At 36.6% G+C, this 25,831-nt stretch overlaps 2 protein-coding genes across 8 annotated transcripts in view; one reads left to right on the top strand and one right to left on the bottom strand.

Moving 5' to 3' along the window:
• CAPS2 (calcyphosine 2) overlaps positions 1-25,831 on the top strand; it is a 120,659-nt gene that overhangs the window by 961 nt on the left and 93,867 nt on the right. The gene's annotated exons all lie outside the window — the stretch shown is intronic.
• Positions 15,854-25,831, bottom strand: part of GLIPR1L1 (GLIPR1 like 1) — a 38,524-nt gene continuing 28,546 nt past the window's right edge. Inside the window, exons 5-6 of one of the 2 annotated variants that reach the window (XM_025402077.1) lie at positions 16,252-16,278; positions 15,854-16,153 (exon numbers count right to left, since the gene is read on the bottom strand). In XM_025402077.1, coding sequence (XP_025257862.1) covers positions 16,062-16,153; positions 16,252-16,278 — 119 coding nt within the window. In that variant the 3' untranslated portion in view covers positions 15,854-16,061. The remainder of the gene's footprint in view (positions 16,154-16,251; positions 16,279-25,831) is intronic. The other variant, XM_025402078.1, reaches the window with a different exon arrangement.

Here is a 25,831-nt window from a genome sequence, read left to right as displayed (position 1 = left end):
AAGATGGTTTCATTCATGCCCTTGAATACTTACTATTGTGCAGTGTATTAAGTGATTGAAAAAGATTAGTAGACAAGACACAGATTCAGCTTTTAAGCAGCTTACAGTTTAGTGAATTAGCAATCAGGTAGTATTTATAACATGTGATAAATACAAAGCCAAAATTCTATTGCATCATGTGAGGGACGATTAGTACTCTTGTGGAGGACCAGGGAAGCCTTTCTGGAAAATGTATACAGAAACTGAAACAGACAAGTGTAAGATAGCATTCTAAACAAAAGGAAAAGCACGTAATGTGCCTAAGGAGAGAGGAAGATCCTAAAGGCTAAAGTATTTTGGTATGGCTAGAACCTATTTAAGGGTGAAGGTGGCAAGTGCTGAAAAATGCAATTCCTTTATTATGGTGGTACTGTTGTTAGACTGCAAACAATGCTAAAGAAAAAATATAAATAGAATAATACAATCTTAGATTTGGAAGAAATTTTAGCCACGATTACTAGCCTCATGTGTTAGGCATACTCTCTGGAACATCATTGACAGGTGATCATCACATCCTTTTCTTAAACAATTACACCAACAGGAAGTCACCATTTCCTGGGAAGCCCATTCCACTGCTAGACATTTCATTCAATAAATATTTCCTTGGTACCTCGTGTGTGTCACAGCCCAGCTAAAGGTTCAAATGCTGAACAAACTAGACATGGAGTCTATCCACAGGAAGCTTTTAGTTAAAGGTGATACAGCTGAATCATCAATAGTTACAATACAGAGTGGTGAATACTACTTTTAATCTATTTCACAAATATTTAATGTGTCGGGCACTATTTAAAATGCTTGGACAATAGCAACTCATTCAAGTCATACAAATCTTAAGAAATAGTTATTATCCCTTTAACAGATGGAAAAACTGAGAAAAAGAGAAATCAAATTGCCTGAGGCCACCCAGCCAGGGGGTGGTAGAGCTACTTCTGTTTTGTTTTGTTTTTACCAAGTCCTTTTCTAAAAATAGACTCTATTTTTTAATAGCAGTTTTAGGTTCACAGCAAAACTGAGAGGAAGGTACAGAGATTTCTCATGTACCTCCTGCCCCCACACGTACATAACCTCCCTCATTATCAACATCCCACAACAGAGTAGTACATTTACAGTTGATGAATCTACATTTATACATTATTCCCACCCAGAGTTCATAGTGTATGTTAGGACTCATTCTTGGTGTTGCACATTTCATGGGTTTGGATAAATGTATAATGTCATGTTTCCAGCATTTAGTATCATATAGAGTAGTTTTACTGCCTAAAAATCCCCTGTGTTCAGACTATTCATCTCTCCCTCCCTCGTAACCCTGGCAACTACTTATATTTTTACTGTCTTCATAGTTTTGCTTTTTCCAGAATGTTATATAGTTGGAATCATACAGTATGTAGCATTTTCAGATCGGCTTCTTTCACTTAGTAATATGTGTGTAAATTTCTTCCATGTCTTTTCATGGCTTGGTACCTAATTTCTTTTTAGCACTGAATAATTTTTCATTTTCTGGGTGTACCAACATTTCTTTATTCCAGTAGCTATTGAAGGACACGTTGGTTGATTCTAGGTATTGGTGTATTATTCTGTTCTCATGCCACTAATAAAGACAGACCCAAGACTGGGTAATTTATAAAGGAAAGAGGTTTGATGGACTCACAATTCCACATGGCTGGGAGCCCTCACAATCATGGTGGAAGATGAAGGAGGAGCAAAGGGACATCTTACATGCTGGCAGGCAAGAGACCATGTGCAGGGGAACTACCCTTTATAAAACCATCAGATCTCATGAGACTTATTCATTACCATGAGAACAGCATGGGAAAAACTTGCCCCCATGATTCAATTACCTCTCACCGAGTCACTCCCATGACACGTGGGGATTATTACAATTCAGGGTAAGATTTGGGTGGGGACACAGAGCCAAACCATATCAATTTGCAAAGGAACACAGTTGCTATAAACATCTTTGTGCAGGTGTCTGTGTAGACATAAGTTTTCAACTCCTTTGGATAAATACCAAGAGCATGATTGCTGGATCATATGGTAAGTGCTATTGTTTGGATATTTGTCCGTTTCAAAATTCATGTTGAAACTTAATCCCCAATGTAACGGTATTGAAAGATGGGGCCTTTAAGAAGTGATTGGGTCTGTCCTCATGAATGTATTGACCCATTCATAGATTAATGGGTTAATGGATTCATTTAGCCCCTTTACCATGTGATACTCTGTGCTGCCTTGGGATTCTGCAGAGTCCCCAGTAGCAAGAAGGGCCTCACCAGATATGGCCCCTTGACTTTGAAATTCTGAACCTCCACAATTCTAAGAAGTAAATTCCTTTTCTTTATAACTTATCCAGTTTCAGGTATTTTCTTATGAGTAACATTAAACAGACTATGACAGTAAGTATAATGTTCAGTTTTTTAAGAAACCACTAAACTGTAGTCTGAAGTGGCTGTGCCATTTTGCATTCCCACCAGTCATGAATGAGAGCTCATGTTCCTCCACATCCTTGTTAGCATTTGGTGTTGCCAGTGTTCTGGATTTTGGCCATTCTGATAGGTGTGTAGTGGTATTTCATTGGTATTTTAATGTGCATTTTCCTGATGACATATGATGCACCTTTTCATATGCTCATTTGAGTACTATGTATCTTCTTTGGTGAGGTGTCCATTAAGGTTTTTGACCCATTTTTAAATTAAGCTGTTTGTTTTTCGACTGTTGAGTTTAAAGAGTCTTTGCTTATTTTGGGTAATAGTTTTTATTGCACATATCTTCTGTGTTTTTCTCCCAGGCTGTGGCTTGTCTTTTCATTCTCTTAAGAATGTCTTTTGCTGTGTAGAAATTTTTAGTTTTAATGGCACCCAGCTTATCAATTTATTCTTTCATAAATCATAACTTTTGTGTCGTATCTAAAAGATTATTGCCAAATTAAAGATCATCTAGATTTTCTCTTATATAAACTTCTATGAGTTTATACTTTTGCATTTACATTTAGGTCTGTGATCCATTTTGATTAATTTTTGTTAAGGGTATAAAGTTTGTGCTTAGACTGATATTTTTTTCTTATTTATGGACATTCAGTTGTTCCAGAACCATTTGTTGAAAAGACTACATTTGCTCCATTATATTGCCTTTGCTCCTTTGTCAAAGATCAGTTGACTTGATTTATGTTGTTCTATTTCTGAGCTCTCTATACTGTTCCATGGATTTATTTATTTCTGCTTTCACCAATACTATACTGTTTTAATTACTGTATTTTTGCTATTGTTTGAATGTGTCCCCCTGAATTCATGTGTTAGAAAATTAATACCCAATACAACAGCATTGAGAGGTGGGATCTTTAAGAGGTGATTAGGTCATGAGAGCTCTATCCTCATGAATTGAATTAATGCCATTATCACAGGATTGGTAAAATATTGAGGGAGTGAGTTCCTGATAAAAGAGTGGGTTCAGCTCCCTTCTTTTGCACATATGCCTGCACTCTCTTGCTCTGTGAACTCCTGCCATCAGATGACACAGCCAGCAGGTTCTCACCAGATGCAAGCTCCTCAATCTTGGACTTTCCAGCCTCCAGAACTGTAAGAAATTGATCTTTGTTTTTTATAAATTACCAAATATCAGACATTCTGTGATAGCAGCACAAAATAGACTGAGACATGTACCCTTATAGTAAGTCTTAATGTCATGTAGTGTTAGTCCTGCAACCTTGTTCTTCTCATCCAATGTATTGGCTGTTCAGGTTTTTTTTTTGCCTCTTCATATAATCTTTAGAATTATTTTGTCAATATCCACAAATTGCTGAAATTTTGACTGGGGTTACATTAAATCTATAGATCGAATTGGGAATTACTGATATCCTAACAATATTTAGTCTTTCTATTTACTAACAGGGAATATTTCTTCATTTATTTAGTTCTTTGATTTCTTTTATCATACATTTGTAGTGTTCCTCATATAGATTTTGTAAATAGTTTGTTAGAGTTGTGACTAAGTATTTGTTCGTGTGTGCTAAACGCTATTACATTTTTTATTTTAAATTCTACTTGTTCATGGTTAGTATATAGGAAAGTAATTTAAAGTAACTGACTTTTCATATTAACCTTGTATCCTGCAACCTTGCTAAAATCATTGATTAGTTTCCGAAGTTTGTTGATTCTTTGGATTTTGTACATAAATAATTATGTCATTGGCAAACAAAGACATTTTTCTTTCTTTCTTCTCAATCTATAAACCTTTTATTTTCTTGTCTTATTGCATTAGCAAGGACTTCCAGTATGAAGTTGAAGAGCAGTGATTAGAGGGGTATCTTTGCCTTGTTCCTGATCTTAGTGAGAAAACTTCCTGTTTCTCATCATTAACTTTGTAGTTAGCTATAGCTTTTTTTGTAAATATTGATATCTTTATCAATATCTCAAGGAAGTTTCCTACTATTGCTAGTTTATTGAGAATTTTTGTCATGAGTTCATTTTGGATTTTGTCCAATGTTCTTTCTGCATCTATTGATATATGGTTTTTCTTCTTTAGTCTATTGATGTGATTTATTACATTAATTGATTTGCAAATTGAACCAGGCTTGTATACCTATGTCTGAGTTCATTTTCTGATGCTTATAACAGAATACTTGAAACTGGGTAATTTATAAAGAAAAATATTTAATATTTACAGCTATGGAGACTGAGAACACAAGGTTGAGGGGCTGCATTTGGTGAAATACCTTCTCGCTGTTGAGAACTCTGCAAAGTCCTGAGGCAGTGCAGGGCATCATATGGCAAGAAAGTTGGTCATGCTAGCTCTGGTCTCTCTTCCCCTTTTTACTAAGCCCTTTAGTCTCACTCCTGTGATAGCCCATTAATCCATTAACTCATTAACCTATTAATCCATTAATCTGTGAATGTATTGGTTCGTTCTTGAAGGCAGAGCCCTCATAACCCAATAATCTTTTTAAAGCCCCACCTTTCAATACTGCCTCAATGGAATTAAATTTTAACATGAGTTTGGAGGGGACAAATATTCAGACCAGAGCAATCTGGAATAAATTCCACTCCATCATGGTGTGTAATTATTTTTATACATTGTTAAATTCAATTTGCTTAGTATCTTGTTGGGGAATTTTGTATCTACGTTCATGAGAGACATTGATCTGTAGTACTTTTTTTTCTTGTAATGTTTTTGCAGGATTTTGGTATTAGGGTGGGTGTGGAGTTGTTCATAGTATTGCTCAGTTATCCTTTTAATGTTCATCAGATCTGTAGTGATGTTCTTTCTTTCATCTCTGATATTGATAATTTATGTCTTTTCCCTTTTTCTGTTAGCTTGGCTAGAAGCTTATCAATCTTATTTATGCCTTAAAAGAACCAGCTTTGGGTTTTATTAATTTTCTTTATTAATTTTGTTTATAATTTTATTGATTTCTGCTCAAATTTTTATTATTTCTTCTGCTTTCTTTGGGTTTAATTTGCTCTTTCTTTCTAGTTTCTTACAGTGAAAGCATATGCGATTTTAGATCTTTCTTGTTTTCTAATATATTTTTTCAGTGCTACAAATTACCTCTAAGCAATGCTTTGCTGCATCCCACAGATTTTGCTAGGATGTTTTCATTTTCATTCATTTAAAAATACTTTCAAATTTCTTTTGATATTTTTTCTTTGGACCATGTGTTATTTAGAAGGGTGCCATTTAATCTCTTATTTTGGAATTTTATGGTTATCGTTCTGTTATTGATTTCTAGTTCAATTACTAGTGGTCTGAGAAGAGGCATTACATGACTTCTATTCTAAATTTATTAAGGTGTGTTTTATGGTCCAGAATATAGTTTATTTTGGTAAATGTTTCGTATGAGATTGAGAATATGTATTCAGCTATTGTCAAATAATGTATAGATGTCTTATTACATCCAGGTGATTGATGTTGTTGACTTTATGTCCTTACTGATTTTCTGCCTGCTGAATCTATACATTTCAGATAGAGGTGTTTTGAATTCTCCAACTATAGATAATAGATTCATCTATTTCTTCTTGTCATTCTATCAGTTTTGTCTCGTATATTTCTATACTCTCTTGCTAGGTGTATGTACATTAAGGATTGTAATGAGCCACTATGCCTGGTCAGCACTTGAAATTTTAAGGAAATAATACTCTAATTCCATATGCTTTTTGATTTAGATAAAAGCTGGCAAATTTGAAAATGTATTTTTAATCTACATTGATCATGGAGTAAGACTGAAGATACTGAGATGTATTATTTTGTTCTCTGTATAGATGTTATTAGAAACACTGTTTTTATTTTATTTTATTGACTCTTTCTCATTGTTGTTTCTTTTCTATACACAATTGATTTTTTCTATAATTCAAATTTCAGATTCAGATAATTGTGCATGAGAAGCATTAAGAGAAAACCAAAATGATCCACACGTAAAAGCTAACATTGAAAGGTAGAAAGATAGACTTTACTTCATTAAAATGTAAAATAGGGCAACTGAGAAATTTGCTAGATAAATGTCCAAGGATTAAAATCCTAGATGCACAGGGAGCCATTCAGATTTCCTAAGAGGCCAGGTGTGGTGGCTCATGCCTGTAATCCCAGCACTTTGGGAGGCTGAGGCAGGCAGATCATGAGGTCAGGAGATGGAGACCATCCTGGCCAACATGGTGAAACCCTGTCTCTACTAAAAATACAAAAATTAGCTGGGTGTGGTGACACATGCCTGTAGTCTCAGCTACTCGGGAGGCTGAGGCAGGAGAATTGCTTGAACCCGGGAGGCAGAGGTTGCAGTGGACTGAGATTGTGCCACTGCACTGCCGCCTGGCAACAGAGTGAGACGGTCTCAAAAAAAATAAAAATTTCTTAAGAGAGTGAATAACAGCAGCACCATTAGAAAAATAGAGGTGGAAAATGAACCGGTAATTTACCAAAAAAAAAAAAAAAAAAAGGCTAAATAACAGTGTAGTTGAAATATTCATCCTGCATCTACTCTTCACATATAGGTATGATGGACTATATATAACTAGATTCCAGGAGGAATTTGGACCTCTGGAACTAAAGTATCATTTGTGTTCATTTGTTTTCATGCTGCTGATAAAGACATACCTGGAATTTGGCAATTTACAAAAGAAAGAGGTTTGATTGGACTTAGTCCATGTGGCTAGGGAAGGTCTCACAATCATGGCGGAGGTCTAAAGGCACTTCTTACATGGTGGCAGCAAGAGAGAATGAGGAAGAAGCAAAAAGCAGAAACCCTTGATAAACCCACCACATCTCATGAGACTTATTCACTATCATGAGAATAGCACAGGAAAGATGGGCCCCTATGATTCAATTACCTCCCCCTGGGTCCCTCCTACAACATGTGGGAATTCTGGGAGATACAATTTGAGTTTTGTGTGGTGACACAGCCAAACTATATCAGTCTCTAAAAGACCAAGCCATAAAATTGAGTATAAATCTGAGACTATTTATATTAAAATTTGACTTCTGAATGCACATTAGTTCTGTATTCATAAAGTCAATATGAAGTATGGTCATATGTTTGAAACCACTTCCTGTAATCTTTTCATCAAAGGTGAAAATAACATTCCCTAGCCTTTCTTAATAACTCTCAAACAATATATTGGTAAATTGGAATGTAGTTTATGAAAATATGTTTAGCTTTATTAGTAGTTCAAGGAATAAAAATTAATAGCATCTACCTTACTGAGAATTATTGAGGGAATTACATAAGTTATTATTTGTAAGGCACTTAGGGCTTGGCATAGTGCAAGCATTACTGTTAGGTATTACTATTATTAAGTTTAAATTCTCTTATTTTCACTCATTGAATTCACAAGGACTAAAAGTAATTATTAACACTTAGCATGGTGCCAGATACTATGCATGCTTAATAAATGTTTTTTTATATTAGGTTTCATGAGAGCATGCTTAATAAATATTTATTGAGTTATTCTTATAATAATCAATGTAGTTTCCCTAGCTGCAAGAAGCAAACCCAATGAATATAACTATAGGTGAGTTGCTGGTAGTTTTAGTCTGGAGGACATTGGCAAGTGATATGTTGTTTTCCTGAGAGAAAATGGGAGTTCCACTAAAAGTAATGATAACAGAATTTATTTATTTCCCCTGCTACAGTTAGTGATCACAGGTAAATTTAATTACAGTTTAAATTACCTAGTTTTAACTAAGCCAACCATCTCAAAATGATCACATATCCTGGAAAAATTGCTGAGAGGAAATTGCCGATTCAATATAGTTGCCAAGATACAAATGCAAGCAAATAATATAAAACTGTCAGAAGTGTTTCTTCTTATATTCCTGGCATAAACATCTCTTTAACACTTACTTTTAAATTTATTTCTACCTCATCCTTTTTAGGTTCAGTCGTTATGTATTTTGTAATATATTACTTTATTATAAAAATATACATGGTACATTTAGTTCAATGTACATATAGTACCTTTTGATTTAATCTAAGGGTTACTACTTCCACATTTGTTAGATAATGTCCTATTCTGGGTATGTTTTCTTATGTACTAGGAAACCTCTCAGTCTCAGGCAAACTAGGATTTTTGGTCACTCTACAATTTTTTTTTTTTTTTTTTTTTTTTTACTGAGGGGGATGTTTTATCATCATCATCATCATCATAAACTACAGAGAATACTGTTTAAACTATCTCTTCACCATTTCTCCCAAGAGGTAGAAAACTGGCCCAACTATTATTGACAAGTCTGATTTCTTTGTCTCATATTTTGAAGTGATTCAGCAAATTCTGGGAACACACGCTTATTTGAGTTTGACAACCCAAACTTGTCCTAGCAGGACAAGAGAATCTCCAGAAAAATGCACTACTTAAATCTTGAGTTAACTATTCTCAGTAGTTTGAAAAAGCTAAGCCTAGAGCAGTTTGTCTAGCAATTCCAAACTAACTGAAATAGGAGAGTTACTGAGAGTTGCTATTAAGAGTCTACTCAGAGTAAAGGAACCTCAAGCAATGACAGGCTTCCCAAGATGTCCTGTCAAGAGGCTGTTGTTAAGATCATAAGACAGGCTTCCCAAGATGTCCTGTCAAGAGGCTGTTGTTAAGATCACAAGAAATAAAAAAGACATATCCTTGGCCCAGAATCTTCTCTTCTTGACAGTAAGAGGAAGACCCACTAATAAGATGGAGACGCTCTGCCTTTCTAGCCTCTGCTCATAGCTTTAGCATGGACCAAAGTCCTGTGAATAGACTCCATTTTCTGAGAACTGTCATGACTTGAAAGTTCCTATAGCAGTGCTAATTTAACTCTCTTTGACAAGTACTTCATCAGGGAATATGCTTCTGTAAAAAAATTTTAAATTTTAAATTTTAATCTGACTTAAAGAAAATCATATGCTCTTGAATGAATAAGAAGTATAAGGGGATAAATGAGTAATTATATTAAAAATCAGAGGATGTTTTAATTATTAATGAAAATGTTTAATTAAAAATCCGTGAAGATAACAAAATGATAAACAATGCAATAGGTAGAAAACTCTACATACATGTGAATTTACCTTTAGGTTATTTCATACCACAAGTTAAAAAACAAGTAATTATGAATGAGAATTTTAACAATGCAATAGTTAAACAAATAGCAAAAGCTTATATTACTAAAAAGATAAGACTCTACATGCATGATGTCAAATAGCAATGTAATGGTTAATTTTGTGTGTCAATGTGGCTAATCTACAGTGACCATTTGTTTGGTCATACTAGTCTAGATGTTGCTTTAAAGATTTTTTTTTTGTAGATGTGATTAAAATTTATAATCAGTTGACTTTAAGTAAATCAGATTATCCTTTTTGATGTGAGTGGATCTCATTCAACGAGTTGAAGGCCTTAAGAACAAAGATGAGTTTTTCTAAAAAGAAATCCTGCCTCCAGACTGCAACATAAAACATTTTGCCTGAGTTTCCAACATTTGGACTAGACACTGCAACAGCAACTCTCACTTAAATCTCCATCCTGACAGCTTACCCTAAAAATTTCCATTTGTTAGCCCACAGGATCCTGTGAGCCAATTACTAAAAATCTCTCTCTGCCTCTCCCCATCCCACTCTACCTCTTCCCCTTTCTCTCCTTCTCCCTCTCCGCGTCTCTCTCCCCTATTGGTTGTGTTTCTCTGGAGAACCCTGACAGATATAAGAAGACTTAAATATAAAACTACTTGGCTTCTTTATAAAAAATAGCACCAATTGGCCAGGCGCAGTGGCTCATGCCTATAATCCCAGCACTTGGGAGGCTGAGGCAGGTGGATTGCGTTGAGTTTAGGAGTTCAAGACCAGCCTGGGCAACATGGCAAAACCCCATCTCTACAAAAAAATGCAAAAATTAGCCAGGCGTGGTGGCACGCGCCAGTAGTCCCAGCTACTCGGGAGGCTGAAGTGGGAGAATTGCTTGAACCTGGTAGGTGGAGGTTGCAGTGAGCCAAAATTGCACCATTGCACTCCAGCCTAGGTGACAGAGTGAGACCCTGTCTCAAAAAGAAAAAAAAAAGTATCAATCACCCAGCTATGTGGAAATTCCTAGGTATCTGACAGTATATAGAAAACAACGTTCAGTTCTATTAAAAATACATTTAAAATGATTAAAAATAGTACATATATATATACACACACACACACACACACACACACAAATATGTCTGTGATGGTTAATATTAAGTATCAACTTGATTAGATTGGAGGATGCAAAGTATTGTTCCTGGGTGTGTCTGTGAGAGTGTTGCCAAAGAAGATTAACATTTGAGTCAGTGGACCGGGAAAGGCAGACCCACCCTCAGTGTGGGTAGGCACCATCCAATTGGCTGCCACTGTGGCTAGAATAAAACAGGCAGGAGAAGGTGGAATGAGCTGACTTTCTGAGTCTTTCAGCCTTCATCTTTCTCCTGTGCTGGATGCTTCCTGCCCTCAAACATCAGACTCCTGGCTCTTTGACTTTTGGACTCTTGGACTGACACCAGTGGTTTACCAGGGGCTCTCGGGCCTCTGACCACAGACTGATGGCTTCATTGTAGGCTTCCTGATTTTGAGGTTTGGGGACTTGGGCTGAGCCACTGCTGGCTTCTTTGCTTCTCAACTTACAGATGGCCTATCATGGGACTTCACCTTGTGATTGAGTGAGTCAATTCTCCTTAATAGACCCGTTTCATATATGCACATATCCTAGTAGTTCTGTCCCTTTAGGGAACCCTGCCAAATACAGATTTTGGTACAAGGAGTGGTTCTAGAGGAATAGAATTTTAAGGATTGATTTCTTTAGTTGGTTTTGGAGTTTCCAGAGTTGGATGCTTAATCTGATTAGACCCAAAGCAAGCAATATACCTTCACTGTCCTACCTGGGGGTATATCAGCTCTCCAGCTTTGTGTCCTAATCTTGTTTGCAGAAATATTGATCACTTTTCCCTTTCACAAGATATCACACTGGCCCATTACATTGATAACATAATGCTGATTGGATCCAGTGAGTAAGAAAAAGCAAACACACTGGACTCACTGGTGAGACATTTGCATGCAAGAGGATGGGAAATAAACCCCATTAAAATTCAGGGACCTTCTACCTCAGTGAAATTCCTAGAGGTCCAGTGCTGTGGGGCCTATGGAGATATTCCTTCTAAGGTGAAAGATAAGTTATTGCATTTGGCCCCTCCTATAACCAAGAAAAACGCACAATGCTTAGAGGGCCTATTTGGATTTTGCAGACAACACATTCCTCATTTGGGTGTGTTACTCTGGCCCATTTATTGGGTAACTTGAAAGGCTGCCAGTTTTGAGTGTGGGTCTAGAATAGGAGAAGGCTCTGCAACAGGTCCAGGCTGCTGTGCAAGCTTCTCTGCCACTTGGGCCATATGTCCCAGCAGATCCAATTGTGCTTAAGGTGTCAGTGGCAGATAAGATGCTGTTAGGAGCCTTTGGCAGGCCCCCATAAGTGAATCACAGTGGAGACCTCTAGGATTTTGGAGCAAAACCCTGCCATCTTCCTCAGATAATTACTTTCATTTTGAGAGAAAGCTCTTGGCCTGTAAGTGGGCTTTAGTAGAAACTGAACGTTTGACTATGGGTCATCAAGTTACCATGCAACCTGAAATGCCTATGATGAACTGGGTGACCCGTCTAGCCATAAAGTTGGGCATGCACAGAAGCATGCCTTTCTGACCCATCTAGCCATAAAGTTGGGCATGCACAGAAGCATTTCATCACCAAATGGAAGCAGTATATACATGATGGGGTACAAGCAGATCCTGAAGGCACAAGTAAGTTACATGAGGAAGTGACTCAAATGCCCATGGTCCCCACTCCTGCCATCCTGCCTGCTCTCCCCCAGCCTGCATCGATGGCCTCATGAGAAGTTCCCTGTGATCAGTTGACAGAGGAAAAGAAGACTAGGGCCTGGTTTACAGATGGTTCCTCATGATATGCAGATACCACCTCAAAATGGACAGCTGCAGCACCATAACCCCTTTCTTGGTATCGCTGAAGGATGCTTGTGAGGGGAAATCTCCCAGTGTGCAGAACTTCAAGCAGTGCACCTGGCTGTACACTTTGCTTGGAAGGAGAAATGGCCAGATGTATGATAATATAGTGATTCATGGGCTGTAGCCAATGGTTTGGGTGGGTGGTCAGGGACTTGGAAGAAGCATGATTGGAAAATTGATGACAAAGAAATTTGGAGAAGAGGTATGTGGATGGACCTCTCTGATTGGTCAAAAACTGTGAAGATATATGTATCTCATGTGAATGCTCACCAAAGGGTGACCTCAGCAGAGAAGGATTTTAATAGTAAGTGAATAGGATGACTCATTCTGTGAACACCACTCAACCTTCTTCCCCGGCCACCCCTGTCATCACCCAATGGGCTCATGAACAAAGTTGCCATGGTGGCAGGGATGAAGGTTACACATGGGCTCAGCAACATGGACTTCCACTCACCAAGGCTGACCTGGCTACAGCCACTGCTGAGTGCCCAGTGTGGCAGTAGCAGAGACCAACACTGAGCCCTTGATATGGCACCATTCCTTGGGGTGATTAGACAACTATCTGTGGCAGGTTGATTGCATTGGACTGCCTCCATTACAGAAAGGGCAGTGATTTACCCTTATTGGAATAGACACATACTCTGGATCTGGGTTTGCCTATCCTGCACACAAAATGCTTCTGCCAAGACTACCATCCGTGGAATCGCAGAATGTCTTATCCACCATAATGGTATTTTACACAACATTGCCTCTAACCAAGGCACTCACTTTATGGCTAAAGAAGTGCAACAGTGGGCTCATGCTCGTGGAATTCACTGATCTTACCATGTTCCCCATCTTCCTGAAGCAGCTGGATTGATAGAATGGTGGGATTGCCTTTTGAAGTCATAACTACAATGTCAACTAGTTGACAATACTTTATAGGGCTGGGGCAAAGTTCTTCAGAAGCTATATATTCTCTGAATCAGCATCCAATATATGGCTCAGTTTCTCTCATAGCCAGGATTCACGAGTTCAGACATCAAAGTGGCACCACTCACCATCACCCCTAGTGATCCACTAGCAAAATTTTTGCTTCCTGTTCCCATGACATTACATTCTGCTGGTCTACAGATCTTAGTTCCAGAGGGAGAAATGCTGCCACCAGGAGACACAAGAAGTATTCTGTTAAACTGGAGGTTAGGATTGCCACCTGGTCACTTTGGGCTCCTCCTACCTCTAAGTCAACAAGCTAACAAGAGTTACAGTGTTGGCTGGGGTGATTGACTTAAACTATCAGGATGAAATCAGGCTGGGTATGGTGGCTCACATCTGTAATTCCAGCACTTTGGGAAGCTGAGGCAAGTAGATCACCTGAGGTCAGGAGTTTAAGACCAGCCTGGCCAACATGGTGAAACCCCATCTACTAAACATACAAAAATTAGCTGGGTGCAGTGATGGGCACCTGTAATCCTAGCTACTTGGAAGGCTGAGGCAAGAGAATTACTTGAACCCAGCAGGCAGAGGTTGCAGTGAGCCAAGATTGTGCCACTGCAGTCCAGCCTGGGCGACAGAGACTCCGTCTCAAAAAACAAACAAACAAAAAAACCCAAAAAAGATGAAATCAGCCTACTACTCCATAATGGAGGTAAGGAAGAGTATGTATGGAATACAGGAGACTCCATGGAGCATTTCTTAGATTTGCCATTCCCTGTGATTAAGGTCAATGGGAAACTAACAACCCAATCCAGGCAGGACTACAAATGGCTCAGACTCTTCAGGAATGGAGGTTTAGGTCATTTGACCAGGAAAAAAAGTTCATGACCCACTGAGGTGGTTGCAGAAGGCAAAGAGAATACAGAATGAGTAGTAGAAGAAGGTAGTCATGAATACAATCACGTGACCAGTTGCAGAAACGAGGAATGTCATTGTCATAAGTATTTTCTCCTTATTTTGTTAAGAATATGTTTGTGCATGTGTACGCTTGTACTAAGAAAGTATCTTCATTTTATTCCCTCTATTTTTCCTTTATCATGTGACATAAAGTTTATTGACTTCATTTAGACATTTAAGTGTTGTTAACTTTATGTAATAACATTTAGGTTAACGATGAGAGCACTTCCAGTTGTACAAAGGATAGCTGTAAATTAGACATAATTATAGCCTTATTATTGTCTTTATTTAGAGATTATATATGATTTCAGGAGATGTGTATTTTTCAAGTAGACAAGGGGTAGATTTGTGATGGTTAAGTCAACTTTATTGAAGGATGCAAATTGTTGTTCCTGGGTGTGTTGTGAGAGTGTTGCCAAAGGAGATTAACATTTGAGTCAGTGAACTGGGAAAAGCAGACCCACCTCAATGTGGGTGGGCAACATCCAATCAGCTGCCAGCGTGGCTAGAATAAACCAGGCAGGAGAAGATGGAAGAGCAGACTTGCTGAATCTTCCAGCCTTCATCTTTCCCTCATGCTGGACACTTCCTGCCCTCAAACATCAGACTCCAGGCTCTTCGTCTTTTGTACTCTTGTATTTACATCAGTGGTTTACCAGGGGCTCTCAGGCCTTCAGCCACACACTGAAGGCTGAATTGTCGGCTTCCCGACTTTTGAGATTTTGAAACTTGGACTGAGCTACTGCTGGCTTCCTTGCTCCTCAACTTACAGATGGGACTTCACCTTTCGATCGTGTGAGTCAATTCTTCATAAATTCTCTTTTGTACATGCATATAACCTAGTAGTTCTGTCTCTTTAGAGAGCCCTAATACAATAGCTGAAGGAAGCTGGAGCTTGCCTTAGTTGAGAAGAAAAATAGATAATTTACTTCACAGGAGTCAACAATTCAGCAGTGATGATTTTGAAAACTGAATTTATTAAATATTTTTTTCTTCAGAAAAAAGAAATGCCAGAATTGAATAATTCTCTGGTTTGTAGAGATGTTGTTGCCTATACTAATTTTGTATGGCTTTTAAAAGATATGCTGTTAATATCCTGTTATTTTCTATGGGGCATATTTAAAAATAAATCTCTAGAAGAGTGCGACTTTAATTTGCAGAACATACATTTACTTTTTAAAGGTTGAAAATTTAGTTAATTTTCCTTTTGAATTTAATTCATGGATTTATTCCCCCAACCATTGATTATGTCCATAATGTATAACATTATATGCTATCTGAAAAAACTTTCCTCAGTAACATTTTGTTTCTGAATGATGTTGATGGTATTCATAAAGGAAACTGCTAGTATATAAGGAAACTAATATCTGAAATGACTTTAGTTCTCTAAATGTACTATAACTAAAATGCAAATCCATTCTCATTAGAAAATTAAAGAGTGGAACACTTTGGTTATACATATGGATTTGTAATTTAAAATAATCTTAAGACTTTATTCTACTGCCATCCATTTTCCATACTACAATACATTTTCTGAGTTAAAAACAAACATTAAATTTAGGTGTCAGGAAAGAGTGTAGAAGATTCAATAAAGAATCAAACTGATGATAAGTTAAACAATAAACTATTCTTTTATTTTAACATTTGATAATTTCTTTTGTATATAAATGACATTAAAAGATTCTCAGAAGAAGAAAACTTAGGCTGAATGGATTAAAGGCTATCTGCTGAGGTGCTCTCCCCATTGGCTTCAGAAATGGATTTTCTGTCAAAAATGAAAACAAAACCAGAATAGTTAAGAGTTCAATTCATTTTCAATGGGAGGAAATAATCTGATTAATACTAAAACATTTTGATACATACGATTAGGTATAATAAGTTGTGGAGTCCCTAAAGTAAAAATAGAAGTTAATATTATAAAATGTTATAAAACAAGAAAAGATATTTCTTTGCTTTTGTGGCTTTTAGAATAAGACAATCAACTAACAAAAATTAGTTTGACTTTTTAACAAGAAAATGAAACCTTCCTACTCAGTCCTACAGTATTTAAAACTCTTTATGATGCTTCCTACCAACAGTGTTATGTCAACAAATATTTCTTTTTTTTTTTTTTTGAGACGGAGTCTCGCTCTGTCGCCCAGGCTGGAGTACAGTGGCCGGATCTCAGCTCACTGCAAGCTCCGCCTCCCGGATTTACGCCATTCTCCTGCCTCAGCCTCCCGAGTTGCTGGGACTACAGGTGCCCGCCACCACGCCCGGCTAGTATTTTTTTTGTATTTTTTAGTAGTGACGGGGTTTCACCGTGTTAGCCAGGATGGTCTCGATCTCCTGACCTCGTGATCCGCCCGTCTCGGCCTCCCAAAGTGCTGGGATTACAGGCTTGAGCCACGGCGCCCGGCCCCCTCTCTGTTGCCCAGGCTGGAGTACAGTGGCACGATCTCGGCTCTCTGCAAGCTCCGCCTCCCGGATTCACGCCATTCTCCTACCTCAGCCTCCCGAGTAGCTGGGACTACAGGCGCCCGCCACCACGCCCGGCTAATTTTTTGCATTTTTGGTAGAGATGGGTTTCACCGTCTTAACCAGGATGGTCTGGATCTCCTGACCTCGTGATCCACCCACCTTGGCCTCCCAAAGTGCTGCTATTACAGGTGTGAGCCACCGTGCCCGGCTATCAACGAATATTTCTAAAACACCTCTTGTGTTGAAGGCACAAAAGTTAAAAACAGACAAAGCTATAAAGTAGTTAACTTTATTTTTCCCACTCTTTCATTCCCAATTCAAGTCCCTGAAGAAAGGTAATTTGTTCATGTTGAATTTTCTGTATGCCAGAACTATTCATTAACAATCTCATTCATTTCTGTAATGTTCCTTACTCCAAATATTTCTCAATGTCTTTTCCACATCAAACTTTCCTCCCCAGTTTACCATTCTAATAGCATCTAGCACTTCATTAGGAAATAATCTACTTAAAAAAATAATTAATTTTTTGACTTCCTACTACATATTCAGCATGATTCTAGCTTTGGATATAATGGTTACCAGGAAAAAATAAAATCCCTTTTATTGTGGAAAAATGAGAAGAGAAAAATCTATACTCAATTTTAAAATTAAATAAATAAATGAGTAAAAATGATAATGTCAGAGAGCAATGAATGCTACAAAATATAAACTGGGTTAAATGATAGAAAATTTGGAACTTAGTTATAGTAATAGCTAAAATGTATTGAAAAATTACTTTTTGGGAGGCTTAAATAATTTTGTGTATTTAATCAAATGTAATTCTCTTAATCACCTCTTGAGTTAAACCATCTGATTCCAAGGTCTATATATATCACTGTTATGCTATATTTCCTATCTCAAATAAGCAGCAAACCAAGATAAAATATGTTTTCTAATAAAGACTGATCAACAAAAAAGAGAAAAAGTACAAGTCAAAAGTAATAGGACATAAATGAAACATAACTACACACGAAGTACATATAAAAATATGAGTATTTCATTGAAATGTGGATAGAACAGAAAATTTGCCAAAGTCTTCCACAAACCCAAATATCCCATAATGATTAAAAAAAATTAATGAGTAATTAAAATTACACAGAACACACTTGCATTAGAACAAAATAGCTTTACAGAGAATGTCTCCTAAACATTCAAAAATTAAATAATCAGAATCTTATACAAACTGTAACCAAAATACTAAAGGAAAAATTATTTCGAGATGCCAACTTTTTAAAATGAGGCTAATACAACCTTGAAGTCAAAATCAAGGAAAAATGCAGGAGGAAAATTATATGGCCAGCACAATTCTAAAAATAAATGCAAAAAATTGTAAATAAAAAGTTAACAAGGATCTAGTCATCTCTTAAGGAAACCTCATGACCAAATTGGATTTATCACAAGAATGAAAGAATAATGTAATATTGTATTACTGGGACATCACTTAACTCCTGATACCTTTTGAAATTTTACAGTGTAGCTGTGTTATATTAGAAACCCTTTGATACAGTTTACAACTGTAAGACATTAAAAGGAAAGAAATAGCATTTCAAGAGATGGAGGAAAAAATTGTTAAAGTTAACATTTATTCAAATTAAAAACTCAGCAAAATAAGGAAAAGAGAAAACTTTTATAACCTGGCAATGAAGACCAATGAAAATAATCTAAAACAAACATACACAATGGTGAAACATTGTCTCTGAATTCAAGAATAATAGAAAGGTGTGTCTACTGTTACAGCTTATGCTCAACATTGCACTGGAGAAATGAACTGTCTGTTAATATTTGTGAAATAAATAATGAATATAAAGATTAGAAGAAAGAACAAAACTTGCATTATTTTTAACAGAAAAATGATTTGTCATCATATAAAATCCAAGAAAATCAATAAACTGTCAGAAATAATAAGAGAGTTTGGTAAAACTGTTAATAGACTAATATACAAAAGCATTTACATTTTTTAAGCCAATAAAATCAATTATAAAATAAAATTCTAAAATATTTATAATAGCAAATATATTACAAAAAGGAATATAATTTAAGTGCAAGACCATCCTGTGGTACACGATGTGGAGATGGAAGATGGTTATATTGATGACTCCGATCCTGTGTGGGCCTAGGCTAATGTGTGTATTTGTATTTCAGTTTTTAACAAAAAGTTTAAACAGTAAAATAAAAATTGTAAGTGGAAAAAAGCTTATAGAATAAGGACATAAAGAAATAAAATACTTTGATATAGCTATAGAATATGTTTGTGTTTTAAGCTAAGTGTTACTACAAAAGGGTCAAAAAGTTCTTTTTTTTTTTCCTCCTAGGAAGTTGTTGTTTAGGATCCTAATTCTAGTTTAGAGGTGCATTCTAAAGGATCTTGTCCATTGCCTTTTTCTAAAGCCAAGGAGAACCCCTGCCTTTTGGGTAACCTATTTGGTTTCCACTTTGGAGGTATATTCTAAAGTGTCTTCTCCCTTAATTTTTCTCCCAAAATTAATCTCAATTGGCTTGTCTGTGCATTTTTGTAAGAAACTTAAACTTTCATTTTTATAGATAAATGAGAGACCACCTCAGCTCTGAAGAGAAAGGACATTTTGTTACTCCCAGCTGCAAGTTGCCCCTTGGGTGACTGGGGGCTGAGTGGGAATCGTCTGGGTGGTTTACCCCTTTTGCCATGCAGGGGCCCTATGGGGAACCCTCAACAAAATTAGTTTTAAAAGACTCATTCAAGAAATGCATATAGAGCTGTTCACTTGGCATTTTTAGCCTTCTCAGAGGTGATAGACCTCTGGAGAGAGAAACTGAGACACATAAGCAGGTGGAAATGACTCATTTGTAAAACACTGCAGTCTTATCCAAAATCAGCACACATTGATCTACCACACAAAAAAATCCTAGGCCACAGCTCCATTCCTCCTTTTAAGGGAAAAAAAAAAGTAGGCAACAATCTGAAAATGAGGAAAGACAAGGAGAATGATCCACTTTGGGGCACCCTGTGAGTTTTAGGGTGCCTCTCTTTGCGAGTGTTTGTGCAAAATGAAAAAGTTTGAGGGCATGCCAAGATTACTAGTACTCAAACTAGTTACATATTATGGTCTGTTTTGCACATTTTAAGCTGATGGGCAAATTACATCAAAGAAAAATTCATAGCCCAAAGGTCAATCTGCAACTCAAGAGTTCCTAAGTTCTCTACTTCTCTATTTTCTTTTCTGCCTGCTTTAAATCTGCTGTTACTTTTCTACTGAGACAAAACCCACTGTTTAGATCCAATCTTCTTCCTTTTTGTAAACCAGTGAGTTCGTATTAATATCTTATGGCTAGAGTTCTGAAATAAAAAATAGGATCTTTCTATGATGTGCATGTATGTGTTTATGTATTTTGTTATGGATTGTGGCCACAAGGTACCAAATTGGCTTAAGAGTAACCATAAATTAAATAAATAATAAGCCCACATGCTTTTCAAATTCACATGAATGTCAGGCCTCTGAGCCCAAGCCAAGCCATCACATCCCCTGTGACTTGCACGTCCGCAGCCCCTGTGACTTGCACGTATATGCCCAGATGGCCTGAAGTAACTGAAGAATCACAAAAGAAGTGAAAATGCCCTCCCCGGCCTTAACTGATGACATTCCACCACAAAAGAAGTGAAAATGGCCGGTCCTTGCCTTAAGTGATGACATTAACTTGTGAAATTCCTTTTCCTGGCTCATCCTGGCTCAAAAAGCTCCCCCACTGAGCACCTTGAGACCCCCACTCCTGCCCGCCAGAGAACAACCCCCCTTTGACTGGAATTTTCCTTTACCTACCCAAATCCTATAAAATGGCCCCACCCTTCACTGACTCTCTTTTCGGACTCAGCCTGCCCACACCCAGGTGATTGAAAAGCTTTATTGCTCACACAAAGCCTGTTTGGTGGTCTCTTCACAGGGACGCACATGACAATGACTTAAATAAAATCTTTAATAAATAAACTGGCTTTAAAATTCTTGGTAAAGTAACATTAGAATTAGAACTGTAGCATTTTTCTTTCTGTTTATTGATCAAGTGGGTTCATGTTTATCCCTGGCAAATATTATAAGGTGTCAAAATTTTGCATAAGGGTTGTAAAACTATAAAGCCAGCCCAAAACAGAATAATCTTTGCTTGTGTAATTTTTGCTGAATAAGACATTTGGTGAAAGGACACAAAGATAGATGTGTACCCGCCCCCCCCCCCCGCTACACCCTTTGTTCTGCTCTCTAATCTTTGCACATTCCAGAGATTTCGTAAGTTCTGTGAGTACCTGTTTTTCTGCACGTACCAGAGATTTTGTAAGTTCTGAGGCAAGGTCACAAGATGTGTTTAAGTAAGATAAACTCTTGCTGCCATAAACCTGCTCTCCCGCCTCAAAGGTTGAACCGAAATATCAGAAATGGCGGGAACCAATCATAGTTAGCCAAATCGCCTTGTTCAAACACTAGCCAATCATATATCTGATTTGTATAATAACTCTATGCCCACTTTTCTTAGACTATATAACACTGCTCGGAGCTCAGTGGGGGAGCTCTCCTGCCCGTCTCGTTTCGCGAGCGAGGGAGAGTTCCAGGTTCGAACCTGTAATAAAGATCCTTGCTGCTTAGCTTTGACTCTGGACTCTGGTGGTCTTCTTCGGGGAATAAACGGTCTGGGCATAACATTGGTATTCTTGGTTTAATGAAAACAGCTACATACTGAATTATTGGTAAAATACTCATATAGTCAGCCTTAAGTGTATTTCTTGAGTAAACACCCACAATTCATAGGCTGTAAAAATGATTAACAGGGAAATAATTTTAAATGATGACTATCAGTCTTTATAAATACACTAGGTGAACTATTAAATAAATTAATGAGGTAAATGTAATAGAATAAATGTTTGTAAACACACTTGTCTAAAGTTTGTTTGAATCTAAAGTTATATTTAACATTGGATATTCATTAACTGGGCAATGTCCAGTTTGAAAAATGATAGGAAAACATTTTTTTTTAAATGTGTTCTTATTGAAAGGTAAATAATGTTTGTTTAATTCAAAGGTTATTTAAAAGTTATATGCAAAAGAAGGTAAAAGGAACCAGGAAATAAGAGAGACTTAAAGGAAGTTATACATATTAAGAGGTATTTTTGGTAAGAAAGGTTAAAAAATATTTTTGTATGAGAAATAATCTTGTGTGGTAAATTTTTGTCCTAAAATAAACTATCTAGTTGTTTCAGAAAGGGGGATGTTTAAGACAAACCTGAAAATTCAAACTTTTCACGAATGGTCTGTGTAAGTCATAATAAGATTAGCCAAAAAAAAAAAAAAATTTTTTTTAAGTTACATTTAAGTTGGCTATAGTTAAAAGGAAATTTTAATAGTCTTTCTAGAAATTGGACTTTGATATTAAAATACACTGATACAAGACTATAAAATTGGTTAGAACAAGCTGTTATTAAAAATATTGACTTTTAATGGAAGACATTTTTAATTTTTATTTTTTGAATTTTTAAGTTCTGGGATACATGTGCTGAATGTGCAGGTTTGTTACATAAGTATGTATGTGCCCTGGTCGTTTGCTGCACCTATCAATTAATTTTTAAATTCTATAACCTGTTTTAATTTTAATTTTAAAATTCTTTAGATTGATGTCACAGAAGTTCAACTTACGCTGTACCCTGCTGCTTTAGCTCTTTCTAACTTTTGAGAAGTCCTGGGATGGTAACTCTTTCCTTCAATTTTAGTTGGCTCCTGTAACTTTTTAAAATTAATAGTCTAAAGTAAGGGAAAGAATATATGAAAACAGGCAAATAAAAAATCTTATAGGATCTGCTTTTGTTTGTATGTCTGTTTTATCTGTATGTTTATATGTGTCATATAAAAGTGATATTTCACTACCAAAATATGCAAGAGCTCTAATTAATTGGCTTAAAGAGAAGTAAGTGCATATGAAACTAATAGAAGCTAACTCTGATACCTTTTAGTTCACATGACTTTAGTAATATTCATTCAGATTAATTTGGTAAATTTAATCTCAAAATTATCTCCAGTAGTTTAAAATTTCAAAGTCATGTTATGTTAAGTTAAATAATTTGTTTTTCCCCACTGGGAATTTGGGATGTTAAAAGCTAAAATAGCAGGAGAGTAAAAAGTGGGGTTTTTTTTTTTTTTTGGTGAAGTTTATAGAAACATAAGGATGTGATTTTTGCTAAAGAGAATATAATATTTTTGTTAGTTTAGAGGCTATTTGAGTATCTTTAAAATAAAGGAAACAAATATGCAGATAATACCAAATGGATGAAGAGAAAATTATAGGGTGGGGAGTAAGAAACTTTTGACTCTTGGGTGGCTATGTGGTCACCCATATTAAGGAGCTGTAGCTGGACTGCATTCAGTTACTAAAGGTAAAAGTTGCCAGTGCAATTTAGAGATGAATCATAGTCATACTCCCAGAGAGTTAGTTCACTGAATGTGTAAGAAAATGCAGACTACTAAGAAAAAGGCAAAATATTCAATCCCTTGGTTATTGTTATTTGTAATAGGTATAATGAAAGTGAAAGAGTGCTGTGTTTGGCCTGAAGGCTGGACCAAATTCAGATGTAAGTTAGCTCAGGCCACTATCCTCAAAGCTACCCACAAAGGGAAAAATTGACCAAGGCCAGTAAAAATTACCTCTAAGACCTGCGGTTACTAAGAAAATAGTCAATGTTGGCGAGGGGCAAAACCAAGCAACTATTAAAACCAGAGGGTATAAAGTAAAAAAAGTTCTTCCATTTTGTAGATTCATATCATCAGATTCCTGAGAAACCTTTAGTATAATGGATTGTAAAAATAACTACTTTAAGGACAGTATCTTTAATTTTAAATGCTATGCAATGAAAGAGCATGTTTGGGTCAATGTAGGACCCGTAGTTCACTATTAAACAATTGATGAGTATACATGTGATATGGATGCACAGGAGGTTATTCCTGAGACAATGACCAGTCTAGTGGATTGGATAAATGCTACTGTAGGTTCTGTTTACCCTGAGAAGGAGACTGCCCAACTCTTCCTGTAAAATGCCAAGTGGAGGACCCCAGATGAGGCAGCTGAAATGCTTCATATGCAAGCCATGTGGGACTGGCTTTATGATGATGAGGATATTCACTCACCAAATATGCCTATTACCAAGGTCATGGTAAATGCTGTGCTTAAGGGAGCTCTTTTTACAGGGCACACCAGATGACATTACTCCTATAGAACTGAACAACTGTTTGAGAAAACTTATCAAATTTGCTTTCCTTCATGGGTCTCAGAGATGCTAATAAAACATTAAGGTAATTAACAACAAAAAAGAGAAAGGTAAAAGGGAGTCAAAGGACTCATCTCAGAAGAGTGGAAATCTTTAAATGGTTATTAATAAATGAAATAAATAAAATGAAAATTCATGGAGTTCAAGGTCTTTACAACACTATCAAAGACTGGGTGGACCAAAGGCAATCACTGCCGATCCTCCAAGATTAAATAGCACCACACCAGTGTTCTGCATTTGCCCCCAGATTGGGGAAATTTAAGAAAAATCAAAGGACAGATATTATCATGAGAAAGCTGACATTGCCTGGGGCACTGTTGAGGCAAATTTAGATGAAGATTGACAAAAGAGACTGAGTTTCTTGGCTTAATTCCCTGCTGGGAACCTAAATACATATTCATTAGTAAAGGTAAAATAGTCTAGTGGTAGAGAAGAACATTTCCTAGGAGCAGAACATAAAAATGTAAATGTTGATAGTATTATGAGATTTGAAATGTTGAAACAGGCTTTACGTAAGGTAGTTGTGACCTCCTTTACCTACATGTCTTATGAAACTGGGTATTAGATCTCACTGGGGATGTTTCCCTATGTAATACTATAAATCTGAAGGCATGAAAATCTGCCCTTTGTGAAATGTTAACTGGATATGCTAAAAGAACTAGTAAGGCTGCCCGAGCCCACAGAATATAGGGTAGAAGCTGAGTGCTGCTCAGGACAAATCCTCCACTTGATAACTCCTTATGGAGCATTTATTGGGGCCTATGGCAAAAATCTGTGAGCATTTCTTAATGACAACTACAAGGACTGTGGACTAGAGAATTTCCACTTATGGGGCATTTACTGCCTTGCTATGGGGTGTTAACTGAAGCTACCCTTGTGTTAATATAAATAATGGTGCCCCCAAAATTTTATGATAAAATAAAAATGGTTTATAAATGGTTTATATAGGATCTTGCTACCTGGGGAAACAAGCAGGAGGTCATGACCAGGAGGCCTCTTTTGCCCCTAGGTCTCACTCTATGTGAGGAGCTGCTAGATTCTATAGTTCCTGATAAACAGCTCTCATCTGACAAGAGCTACTTGGCTTGTGAATAGAAGTTCCAAGGTGAACAAACAGCATCTTATATCGAACCAGCTGCTTCTCTGGTTAAAGAAGAGGCAAGAAAATCTTTTTCTTTTGAGTGACTTATGGTTTAGAGTAATTGGGTAAAGTACACTTTTGTGAGAAAATTTACCTTTCTCTCTACCTGAGTTCTCCAAAATTCAAAAACAGTTCTTGAGTATTCTGATTTTATGACAATATAGTTATTTGCGTAAATCTACTAAGAGTCTTCTCTTTTCAAAAAGCACAATAGAAGACACTGGTTATTTTACCAAGGCTTTAACTAGAATAACGTATGTTTAGATAAAATTACAGCAAAGCCAATTTGAAAAAAGTGTATATGGCCAATCAATTCTTGTTGCACTTTATGCGAATGATCAGGCCAAATAATAAACCTAAAACTTACTTTGCACACAAATTGGTTTTACTATAATTTCTCTTTAGTAGTAAAGGAGGATTAGAGAAAGAGGTAAATTGTTTCAAAGGAAAACTGTAACACTTGTTACTCAATTCTGGTGCTGACTTTTGTTGTTGAGTGCAAATTGAATTATGAATCTCTCTTGGCTACA

The sequence above is a fragment of the Theropithecus gelada genome, chromosome 11 (assembly GCF_003255815.1).
Source record: "Theropithecus gelada isolate Dixy chromosome 11, Tgel_1.0, whole genome shotgun sequence".
NCBI lineage: Eukaryota > Metazoa > Chordata > Mammalia > Primates > Cercopithecidae > Theropithecus > Theropithecus gelada.
The sequence above is the reverse complement of the archived record's forward strand: the minus strand, read 5'-3'. Positions and strand labels throughout refer to the sequence as shown.